We start from the raw sequence: 12,867 nt of genomic DNA, 5'->3' as shown, positions 1-12,867 counted from the left end.
AAAATTGCCAGCATGTTGCAATGGAATTGTAGGTTAGGTGTTTAAGAAGTTGATTGCAAGAGGGAAGAAGCTGTTGGAATGTCTGCTAGTTCTAGTTTGCATTGATCGGTAGCGCCTTCCTGAGGGAAGGAGCTGTAAGAGCTGGTGACCGGGATGTGGAGGGTCCGAGAGGATTTTGCACGCTCTTGTCTTAGTTCTGGCAGCGTGCAAGTCCTCAATGGTGGGTAGGGGGGTACCGACAATCCTTTCAGCAGTTTTGATTGTCCGTTGCAGTCGGAGTTTGTCCTTTTTTGTAGCAGCACCAAACCAGACTGTGATGGAAGAACACAGGACTGATTCGATGACCGCTGTGTAGAACAGCCTCAGCAGCTCCCGTGGCAGGCCGTGCTTTCTCAGAAGCCGCAGGAAGTAGATCCTCTGCTGGGCCTTTTTGAGGATGGAGCTGATGTTGATCGCCCACTTCAGGTCCTGAGAGACTGTAATTCCTAGGAACTTGAAGGTCTCGACGGTTGACATCAGGGAGCTGGACAGCGTGAGGGGCAGCTGTGGCGAAGGATGCCTCCTGAAGTCCACGATCATCTCTACAGTCTTGAGCGTGTTCAGCTCCAGGTTGTGTCGGCCGCACCACAGCTCCAGCCGCTCGACTTCCTGTCGATATGCAGACTCCTCTTATCCAATTTTACTTCATTTGTTTATTTATAATTTAATTATTTATTACATCTTTGTTCAACTATTCCAGCGAACAGGCAGAACAATTAAATGCTCTTTTATTAGATGCCAGAAGGTACATAATTTACCTGTGTATCCACATTTTGTGAGATTTGTGTTTTAGATTTTTTTTTCCCTAATGTAAACAATGTGCCTTCGCTAAATAAAGGTTGGGAAAACCCTCCTGCACTGTATTCGTTGAGCTAAAACATTGTAGTGTGAAATCAAACCACTAGATGTCACTGTTGTGTTGCAGGAAGAACCTCCTGCCCTTGACAAACTGTCTCTCCGTCTGTCTCTCCGTCTGTCTGTCTGTCTGTCTGTCTCTCTCTCTCTCTCTCTCTCTCTCTCTCTCTCTCTCTCTCTCTCTCTCTCTCTCTCTCTCTCTCTCTAATTCTTTGGGGCACAATCCATCGCACACTCAATGGGCCTTGAAATCACCTTATTTATTTATTTTATTTCAACTGAACCCCAAACAAGGGGGACATAAGAGCCATGCTGTGAGAGTTAACGACACTCGTGACATCACAATCATGGATCGAATACGTCAACAGAAATTTTATTCATAGCAATAATAAAAAAATGAAAGAAAATGTTTACACACAGCCAACCGCTAAATATGAATCCCCTTAACTTTAGGGTATGGATTAGCTTGGTATTGTTGTATGCTTCCCTATTCATTGGCCATCTGATTGTGATGAGTCTGCCGAGCAGACAGCTCAATGTCAAACACTATAAGAAGATTAACAGAGCAACCTCACGTTTTTTCTATCATCTCCAACAATAATCCAACACAAGAAGGTAATAACGGCATTAATAACGCTAGAGTATGCCTGCTTTCAAATAGATTGCCACTCTTATTTAATTGGCAAATTGAATTTTAATCCTCTTGTCATATTTATTGTACATGAGTCATAACATTAGATGGTCACATTCTCTTTTTTACAATTATTTGCTAGTTCATTTGGAAAGGTACCATTTCAAATTCCTCTTTATTCATTCTGTGTTGAGTGCAAAGAGGAATTAAATTACTGTAACTTGAAGGAAATGTTTCAACAGATCCTCTGAGATATTCCCAGTGGCTAATGAAATTATGGCATTTCTCCCACCTAATGCCATTCAAAGCCCCCCTCACTGTGACCCCCTGCTCAAGCAAATCTCCAAACCACCTGATTTATTTTTAATGATATTACACCCCTCAGTTGGCTGTGTCATGGTAATAATCGGGGCTGCTCCAGCTGCCTCTAGATCACATTAGCCGGGCTTAATATTGGCAGTGCGGGGCCCGCTAAACAATGAGGCAATGGGATCGGGAGCTTAAGGCAGGCTAGCCAATGGGCATACTGCAGGAGGTAGAGTAGTTGCAGGCCAGGGTGCTCCAGTTCCCTATGCCCCGGAGGACTGGCATCATTATTAAGCAGCTTCTCGGATAGGCCAGTGGATCTATAAAGCCACTGCAAACAGTCTCTCGGACCCCATCCATGAGGCCCAGACATCAAAACCATCCTGCCAAGGGAGCATGAAACAAGTTGCAAAGTGATATCCCGCTTTGTGTCAGGACAAAAGCGAAGCATATGCACCTTAGTACCCTCCTGCTGTGACAAAGTCAGTGAAAAAGGTTTTGCCAGTCGTGCGGAATGAAATCCACTGTTGAAAAGGCCTATTTTAATTGTGTCATCAGACTGTTTATGCATTTTAAGAGATCGGCGTACTAAATATACTACAAGACAATGCAAATTTATTAGTAAAGTGCTTTTGTCAGTTTGTCTAATTTATGTTGCAGGCTCATCGTGTTGCTGTATTTGCATAATGGCCACACTGGGAATCAGACGAGGCCACTTGTGGGATAGTCGCACCTGATCACAGACACACTATGGCTCTTTGCCAATCATACCTCAACAGTGAGTGAGTCTCCCCGTTAAAAAATTACCTGTATATATAGTATGTATACCTATATATTTATCTGATTGTACATCACACATTCACCCAGCTATTATGTTTTGTCCCAAATTGTTGTTTGGATCGGATTTTGTATGGGGCCCCGCAGATTACCGCCGTTGATTAGTGGTTGGGTGTAATCCTTTCAGCCCCTCTCTCTCCAAAACACCCCTGGGATATGCCCGTCTCCCTCAGGACCCGTAGCGTGGCAGATGGCTCCTCCTCCCCCTCTTCTGCCCCCTCCGACAGCACACCCAAAAACACTGTTGATGTCCTGGGACGGAGGTTGTAAAGTATCCTGAATATGAAACCACAGGCACCTTTGTTTAATGGCTCTCTCTCCACTTAGTGAGAATTGCCCTCAAGCCAGATTCCCATTCTGTTGCTATCTGCGCAACTGGAATGTTTTCCAAATCCATTAGCCCAAAGGAAGACGGAATAAACTGCGAACAATCTGCTCATATTGCCCCGAATCATCCAGGATCTTACCAAAACACACTTAGAAGGCTCTTATTGAAGTGCTAGAGTTGCAGCCAGCATATGTTTTTATACAATTGACAACTTTTCAAGAAACACTTTGCGACTGGCAATTCCATAGCCAGACTATATGTTTTGTTTAAAGTTACGTTGGTGTAATCCATGCAAAGTGTTTCTCCCTCGGGAAATTCTACATGACCGTATTCAGCTTCGATGAACAGCAAATCGAGAAAACTGAGCCCGTGGACTTCTAAACATATATACAATATGCAAAAAAGTATATATATTGTACACTATTTACAGTCATTGAGTGCAATCTTTTTTAAACGCCGACAAATTTGGTGCAAAACATTTTTCTTTCTCAACTGCATAACAATGCACTCAGGCTTGCTCACTCTGTGCCATGCAGCCCACCCCTTAGCACGGCCCAGCCCGCTCACTCCATCTTTTATGATGTCTACAAGGGGTTCAGCTTTCAGCAGCAGTGCAGGGTGCATGTGTATGGAAAGCTTTAATTCCCATTGTATTCGTGCAGTCTTGGTGTGTGTGACTGTGACTGTGTTTTAGCAAAAGAGGGAGATGAAGAAAAAGACAGGAACAAGGACCCATCTGTCAGCACAGAGCACCGATCCCTCCCATTTCACTCCAAGCCCCTGGGGACAGGAGTGAGAGACAACTCACTTGTGGCAGTGATTTTTTTTTTTTTTTTTTTTTGTCAGGAAGGGGGTTATCCTCATTAGTAGCGACAACAGAACTTAAGTAGCTGGTACATGACTCCCCCTGTTTTTAGTATATTTAAAAACAAGAACGCGTCAAGAGTAGAGTGATAAAATAAAAGTGTATTTTTTGTGGCTTGTATAGAATTTCTGAAAACAAAACACATTGTTGCCTTGAGATACAAGTGACCCGACTTTCCGAATTTCAAGCTGAATTTTACTGTCAAAGCAAACATAAAAAAAGGCAATTAAAAGTCGTAAATTTAAAACAGCCACATAGCTTTTTGCCTTAGGAAGCTCCACTTAGCTTAATGCTAACAAATAATGCAAAATGCCATAGATGGGTTAACAAATAGCATTAGAGTTAGGGTGTCATAACCCCTCAAGCAACAGATGTTTACAGACATAAGGTGAAGCAAAACGTAAAGAAACAAAATGACAACACTCACAGGCATATTCCTTATCCTCTGCAAAAGACGACTAATACTATTGCAGCTTTCTGAGGAGTTAGTGACCGTCTCCTCCATCACCATGTATTGCCATATGTCTGTATTATACTGCCCCCAGGTGGCCCAGTCACACAAACCATAAGGAGTCGTACAATTGCAAAAAATAATGAAATAATAAATAATGATGCACAAACTGTTCATTTCTTTATATTGTAATTCATTTTGTTATTACTCTTTTTCTATAATTTACAATATTATAGAGGGTTATTTTCCTGATTTAAAACCACATTAAAATTTTTGGGGGGCAGGGAGGCAGGAGCGGATTAATGGCATTTCCGTTAATTTTAATAGGAAAAGATGATTTGTGATATGAGTGTTTTAAGTTACGAGCGTGGTTAACTGAAGGAAATAAACTCATATCTCACTGATACAGTTGAGCGACTTGTAGTGTATTTAAATGACCCGGAAATGATGACATAATAATGAAAAATAATATATTAACTGACGTTGTTTCAAATCTGATGTTGCACCCAACATGACCTCTTCCAGAAGGTTGACTTTCTGTGTTACTGCAAATGGGAGCAGAATGCAATTCCCTTTCGGTTAGACTGACATTCATTTGGGAGAGCAGTGGGGTTTGTTGGAGATGACGAGGTTCCAATTCCCTGTGTAGGCTGCAGGTGTGATGGAGGCCATGTTCACTCATGGGGCATGTGGGAGGGTACTGTATGTAGGGGAAGAGGGGTGCGTGTACCTGGGGAGTGCTCGGACACATAACATACAGTCGGCCTCTAGTCACATGCAATCTCTTTGTACCCGATGATGCCATTTTTCTTTGTTTCTTATATTTGGTTTATATTTCATACCGAGCAGTCTGTATGCGTGTGTCTGTCTGACTTTCGAATACTATCAGTATTTAGGGGCCTTTGCCTGCTGAATTGGCAGGGCTGGCCTATGCCAGTTCTTTAAATGGGCCTTCTGGGGCAGTTATGCTTTAAACCAGCAGCCCCTGATGTACAGTATGAAGACATTTATTTGACAGACCATCTTAGAAACAAATAAAAATATCCTTCCATCCATTTTCTGAGCCGCTTCTCCTCACTAGGGTCGCGGGCGTGCCGGAGACTATCCCAGCTATCATCGGGCAGGAGGCGGGGTACACCCTGAACTGGTTGCCAGCCAATCACAGGGCACATACAAACAAACAACCATTCGCACTCACAGTCACACCTACGGGCAATTCAGATTATTTGATTCATGCATGTTTTTGGGATGTGGGAGGAAACCGGAGTGCCCGGAGAAAATGCACGCAGGCACGGGGAGAACATGCATACTCCACACAGGCGGGGCCGGGGATTGAACCCCGGTCCTCGGAACCGTGAGGCTGACGCTCTAACCAGTCGGCCACCGTGCCGCCCAAATAAAAACAAATTATTAAATTCTAATATACAAGTCCCTCCTATTATGCTCAATATAGTTGTAATTAATGGGAGCCCTGCGCCTATTTATCCTCATGAGCTGAACCCATCTTGGGATAATCATTTTTCTTTCAAAAAAACTAAGGTTTTATATTTTTAATGCTATTGCTTAGATTCTGTTTACCAAAGCAATTTTGACGACTTCATCGCGTCATTTGCGAGCCTATCGTTATATTATCAAGCCTATTTAGTATGTGTGAGTCAACTAGCATTAAACCCGGACTTTAAGTAGGACTGCCTATATTGTCCCTTAAATACAACTTTCCTTTTCTTGGAAGTTGTAGGCTCTTCCTTTGTCTCATTATTTGGCCTGTTCCCGTTCCCCTTTTTGAAGACGCTCTCCAAACACTTTTTTTTCTTTTTTTTTTTTTTTTTTGCTTGCTTGTGGACTTACTTTTTCTCCCCGTATCACATGACCGAGATGAGTGTTTTGAAGGAGGCAAAGGCGGATACACATGATTTTCAAATGAAAACTTTTCAGACTCTGATGATCTCTGGTCCGGGTCCCCTGGATCAAAACCAACTCTAACTGTTACTAAGTGCTGGCAAATGACCAGGACAAGAAAATGTAATTTAAGCTATGTGTAACATTGTTGTTCGAAGAAAGCAATATTTGTATACGTTTGTCAGTCTATATTTTACGGGGCTTCTTTCTGTTTACATTTTACAGAAGATGATGTGAGAACCGTGTGATTGTACCATTTATGCTTGTGGGCCAGAGGGGTGGTCCATTGTGACCGCAATTGAGAAAAAAAAGATAAATCTGTATCTTATCTTATAAAATCACAGTGGTTCTGTTCAATTTTCATGTTTGTTAATAGGCAGTCTACTTTTGGTTCCGGAAAATGATCTGAGACATTAGAAACAGACAGACATTGACTGTCATTCTGTGCCAGGGTGAGCAGTTCCATCGTGACTCAAACTGCAGGAAACATTTATTCTTCTATGTTCTTTTAACCAGAGTAATATTGCTCTGCATGCCACCATGACCAAAGTTTCATGTTTTACCTTTGCAGTTGTGATAGCACACGATAGTTTTCCTGGTCGGGTTGAACGACTGGAGTTTTTTTTTTGTCGTCGATGCTAATGTGATGTATACAATGTGATATATATACAGTGGTGGTCCTGGACTGAATGGCGCCCTTGAGATGAAGCGATTCCACTTGACAGCTACGACACAAAAATATGACTTATTACTGCAACTTTATAGTATCGTACATTCGTTTGTCCACACCCCGGCTATGCATTGTCTCCAGTTGTTCCTATGTTTGTTTGTTTGTTTGTTTTTCCTAAAAGTTTTTTTCCACCTGACAGCGACAATATATAAAATATGACTAAATACTGCCGCTTTATAGTTCAGTACATATCTTTTCCCACAACGGCTATGTAGTGAATTTGGTCTCGACTTCTGCCACTGACATCACACCAAGACTTGAGGGTGACGTGGTAATTTTGGCGATGAAAAAGGGGCGTTCCAAAGGCAATTAACTATTTACCAGTTGCTTCAAAAATTTATTTTTATTATTGGAAATGACTGCTAGTTTCATTTTCTTGAGCAAAAAAATAATAATAATAATAAAATCAACTTCAAATCAAATGTGGACCATTATGACCCCTATAATAAACATTGATGCGGAAGAAAGTCCATTCGTCGACTAGTCTTCACGCACGCGCGCGCACGCACACAAAGGCGTCCTCCTCTTTGTCTACATGCCTTTCTTGCCAGCGCACTGGCCAGAGTGATTAGGGCCGTTAGTGGATGTAAATGCTGTTTCAGCACGAGACATAATCCACGGACAAGTGAGTGACGCGTGAGCATCCAAGCAACAGATGCCCCCACCCCCCAGCCTCAGCCCAGCACACACCGACGCCTCCAAAATGCTGCCATCTGTCATAGTCTGTTCAAGAAATCGGTTGAGCGCTCCCGCACGACGTTGCGGACGAGTCACGTGATCCTCTGCAAGTTGCCCAGCGCGCAAGAAGTGCATGCATGCAAACTTCTCGCATGCGGGGGCTCTGCAGCGTGTACTTGGCAGAGTTGGGACCCCCCCCCCCCCCTCCCAGTCTCGTGGACAAAGGGATCAATGTGGGGGCACGTGCGAGGCGCGAGACCCCCGAGAGGACAATGTGGACCCCCACTGGGCTGAGGCTCGCCACGCACGAGGCCGCCGGGCCTTTATTATGCCACCACAAACTGTGAAAACTCTTCAATATGGAGATTGTTAAAAAAAAACACCATGGGCTCCACTGTCATTGCATATAGCCTTCCAGTGCTTTTATTGTTCAAGTCTTAAACGCAAATTCCAAAAGTGCATTATATGGTTCATATTTTGTTGTGCGCTATAAAAATCCAACCTCCGCAAAAAATAAAATAAAAATGTCTCCACTCACACAGACCTGCGGTGCTCATTATCTTGCCAACAAAATCCCGAATAAGCAGCGGAATATGACGCCAAGACGAAAACAATCAAACGACGGAGCACGTTACGCACACACCTGCTCTCCGCGCACCAAGCTGTCACAAGCACTTAAATACGCGCGCATGGAGGAGCGTCTCCTCGCTCGGCCACAAGCAACCATACACTGTGTGCCTAATTAAGTGGAAAATTCCTAATCCAACTGACTAATGACGAGATAAACAATCGATTAAAATGGTTCACGCATGCTAGTACCACGGCGTTAAAACGATTTGTACCTGATCTCGAGTGCATACTGTAAATTGGGATTAACATGTCTTCAAATTAAGATTTGATTTTAAAGCATGTTTTGTAAGAATGCATGTGAATGTATAATGGAATGACAATCTCTCTTGGGTAAAAACAAAATCTAATTTGTGGATGCTATATATATATATATATATATATATTACTATTCGTTTCATCCACAAGTCAGCGGCTCTTAAACTTTCTACACCAAGTACCATCTAAAAATACTGCCCTGCTTGCGCCACCATTATGATCAACATTGAACTATAGCAGCTTAGTGGAGCAGAGGTTATATTATTGAACACGCTGCAATTGAATATAGAAAAGAAAGGAAAAAAAGTACTAAAATAATGATTCAATTAAAATGTATTGCACATAAGTAAAGCAAGTATTGCACTTAAATAATTGTTTAAAAACCATTAAAACATTATTTAAAGTATTGATTTCCCTAAATTGCCTGTACTTATTTTTTTCCAACTGACCATGCCCATGGTGCATACAATATTAGTTTATATATTTCTAATAACTAATTGTCACGTTTGGTATTTCTAATGTGAGCCGCTTCTGGTTGTTCCGTGCGTAATTCTCCGCCCCAAAGCAGCATTGTTTCTCTCCCTGCCTCTCTCTTTGTGGAGCCCCCAAATAAAACGGTGATTACGCATGCACCGGGGCGTGTTCCCTCTCGTCCCCCTCACAAATGTTGTAAAACTTCTGGCCACGAGACTGCCACGCGTGTTTCAATGGGCTGAGGGTGTGGCGTGCGAGGGAGGGGCTTACGGGGTCTTAACGCAAAAAAATCTCAGCCACTCGAGTCATTTTGGGATGAAGTCTCCATGCGCCCCCACGGCTATCTGAGTTTGGGACAGTGGCACATACGAGAGAATCGCACAAATTTTGGACTTTGGATTTACTTTTTCAATTTTTCATATTCTTTCTTTTTGCTGAATACCGAGAATCCAAACAGGTGAGTTCCGTTTTATGCAGCCTTACATCCAAGTTTGATATTATAGACAGCTAGACTGAAATATGTTTTTTTTTTGTGTGTGTTTTCTGCACAAAATTTCAAAAACAGGGCATCAATAAAACATAAAATGTAATTTTACAGTATAGATTGCATCTACAGTTTGGATTAATTTAATACATTCCATTTCTGTCCAACTTTTACCCATTGATGCACAATTATTATCTCTAAAATAAGCTATAGCAATCTTTTTCTGTAGGATTTGCATTGAATAAAAACATATGATTGATACATGAAATTTAGACATATAAAATTTAAAAAAATTTAAAAAAATTTATGTGACATGCAATATATGCAGAGAGTTGGCGGGATGTCTACATGTTTGTTGATTTTCATGTTGTCTGTTTAATCTTTGGGCTTTATTTGCTGGGTAAATCCTGCCGTGTCCCAGATTGATGCCGCTGACCACAACACAACAGGAGACCATCCATCTACTCATTATTTTAAAGCACATCTTTCTATGTTAATCTCAATATATTACAATACAAGAAATGTAGAATAAGACATATGACTGATTCGTAGACAGCAGTTCCATAGAGATGAGTGAACTGTTTAGTTTGTAGTGCTGAATTTGGATCTCAAGTACATATTCAAAATGTGATTTCAAGTTGTGGAGGATTTATTGATTGGCTCTGTCCACTGTCCTGTTGTTCCTCAGATCAAAATGATGACCAAGCCACTTGGAAAAAGCGGCGATATGAGTGAGCTGGTGGGTTCCCTCGCCTGGCTGGATGAAGACTGCAGCTCTCAGGATGGCGAGGAAAGCCCTGTGATGATGGGGCACCGTGGCCTGATTGAAGGAGGGAGACACTCCTGCTCAGAACTGGGCAGTGAGGACATGGAAGAGGAAGAGGAGGAGGACGAGGAGGTGACTGGTCCAAATGGAGAAATGGCTCCCAAAAGAAGGGGCCCCAAAAAGAAGAAGATGACCAAAGCTCGCCAGGAGAGGTTCCGTGCCCGTCGCATGAAGGCCAACGCCAGGGAACGATCGCGCATGCACGGACTGAACGACGCGCTGGACAATTTGCGCAGAGTGATGCCCTGCTACTCCAAAACACAGAAGCTCTCAAAGATTGAAACGTTACGGCTGGCCCGCAACTACATCTGGGCACTCTCTGAGGTGCTGGAGAATGGCCAGTCTCCAGAGAGCCATGGCTTCATGGAGATGCTGTGTAAAGGTCTGTCCCAGCCCACCAGTAACCTCGTGGCCGGCTGCCTGCAGCTGGGACCCACGCCGTTGCTAATCAACAAGCTGGAGGACAAGTGTGGAGGCCCTGGATTGGGTGGTGTGGGGGGTCAGGCCGGCCATCCCCTAAGCTACCCATCCCCAGGGCTCCCCAGTCCCCCTTATGGCTCCCTGGAGGCATCCCACCTCCTCCACATGAAGGGATTCAAGGGGCAGGCGTTTGACAACCCCTCCCCTAACGCGTGCAGCAGCGGTACCCCGCCGTACGACGGGCCCCTCACACCCCCCCTCAGTATCAGCGGCAGCTTTGCCCTGAAGCAGGAGCGATCGCCCCAAGAATCCGAGAGGACCTACACGACCCAATCCGCCCATCATGCCCATTACCTCTCATCCCACCATTACCCCATTTCCACAACTGCTGGCCTTCCTGGGGGGCACCAAGGCCACCCAGTCTTTCAGGCATCCCGTTATGAGTTGCCTCTGGATGTGGCCTTTGACTCCTTCACTTCCTCTCATCTGCTGGCCTCTCAGATGGGTACCATGTGAAAAGAGCCAAACAGACTGCTGTGAAAGCCGTGCACATCCATGGCGTTCATTGACTGTATAGAGACTGCAGTGGTTTGCATTTTAGTGTTCTGATAATCTGAGAGGGCAGCGACCTTTCAGAGAGAGACTCGTCATCTCAAATTTATCTACCTGATACCTATAATCTTTGATATTTTATTTATTCTGTTTTGTTATGATTTGCTGTTGATTTTTGGATGATCACCACTGTTGCAGGCTACAGTCAAGTGGCACAAGCAATTGAACACATACATGAAAGTGCAAGGTTAGAAGAAAATGAAACTTTCCATCTGTTCGAAACTGTGCACTGAGGCCTGCAGCCATTGACCGTCTCAGCATAAAAAAGCAATGCATTTATTTATATTTGTAATGTATTTAATATTTATTTGAATTCTGTCTTGTTTAAGAAATACTGTATTCTCTCAGCACTGTTTTTTTGTTTGTTTGTTTTTGTTTACAGCTGTGTTCCTGGTTTGTAATCAGTCAGTCACTGGCAGCTGTACTGTATTTAAGTTATTTATTTCAGGTCTCAGATACATGTTCATTGGGTGTCACTATTTTTTGGGTGTCATTGTTGTAAATATTTTGCTGTTTCGCACTTAATTGAATAAATATTCTTATATTCTATGCTATTCCCATAGTTATATTTTGTTTCACCTTGTACATTTTTCTTTTATACAGTATTCTACTAAAAAAAGTATAAAAAGTACTATAATAAAAATACTATATAACAAGTTTTGTTTAGACATTATGTTCGCTAGTGATAAAATCCCATTTACTTCCACAAGGACCCCGGATTACTGTACAACATGTCATTGTTTTGATGTAATATTCTATAATTTTGCAACAAATGAATGACATTCACAATAATCTACAATTTTGCAACAAATTAAAAACAAGTACACTTATTTTCTTTCCATTAAAAAAAGCTTTCCTGCATTAACTTCATGTTTCTCACATTTTTAAAGTTGCTTCTCACCATGCTTTTCCTCACACATCCTGCAACAGATTTGTTGTTAGAGACTCCACTTAAAGAGTCTTCAACAAGTAATTTGTTGCAGGATGTGTGAGCGTCCACAATGTGCTTCAGTCTTCTTCTGTGGTCTCTACTAAGTCAAGTGGGACCCTGTTGTGGGCCATGGGAAACAGCAGTGGGGGAACAGGTGAATGTGTCACAGGCTTTTCTCCCACGTCCCACTTTCCCATCTAACTCATGCCAAAACACTATAGGGCAAAAAGTCATTTTTCATCCACCGTACAAATGTTACACAATATTAAAAAAAAGTTCAAAATAATGCCACCGAAACAGACCAAATAAGAGGCTTTAACATGCATCTGATTCTGTATTTTCAGATTGGCTGGATATAATGTGGCTGGGTTCCTAGCCCATTTGTATCACTCCTCTAATGTCAAAAGCCTCAGTTTTGACTTTAATGAGCAAGATGAGGGACTTGATGGCTCTTGAGATGAACAAAGAACAGGGTGGCAGAGTGCAATGACGTTGCGCTGAGAGCAAGAGCTCAGTGTGTACGATTGTGTTTATCATTGTAGTCCTTCAGGCAAGTGTTGAAGGGGAAGGTGCCTCGGAGGCTGTTGTGCAAAAGAATGTTTCCCCCTCTTCAGAT

At 42.7% G+C, this 12,867-nt stretch overlaps 1 protein-coding gene across 1 annotated transcript; it reads left to right on the top strand.

The window, feature by feature from the left end:
* The first annotated feature begins 9,301 nt into the window (after positions 1–9,301).
* neurod4 (neuronal differentiation 4) lies at positions 9,302–12,064 on the top strand. Its single transcript, XM_061677197.1, has 2 exons — positions 9,302–9,435; positions 10,151–12,064. The coding sequence occupies exon 2, from the start codon at positions 10,157–10,159 to the stop codon at positions 11,222–11,224; it is 1,068 nt and encodes a 355-aa protein (XP_061533181.1). The 5' UTR covers positions 9,302–9,435; positions 10,151–10,156; the 3' UTR covers positions 11,225–12,064.
* The last annotated feature ends 803 nt before the right edge of the window (positions 12,065–12,867 follow it).

The sequence above is a fragment of the Phycodurus eques genome, chromosome 1, assembly GCF_024500275.1.
Source record: "Phycodurus eques isolate BA_2022a chromosome 1, UOR_Pequ_1.1, whole genome shotgun sequence".
NCBI classification, from domain to species: domain Eukaryota; kingdom Metazoa; phylum Chordata; class Actinopteri; order Syngnathiformes; family Syngnathidae; genus Phycodurus; species Phycodurus eques.
Note: the sequence above shows the minus strand (reverse complement) of the source record. Positions and strands in the feature narration are given on the sequence as shown.

Coding starts and splice junctions, on each gene's coding strand:
- neurod4 (XM_061677197.1), top strand. CDS start 10,157: ATGATGACCAAGCCACTTGGAAAAAGCGGCGATATGAGTGAGCTGGTG.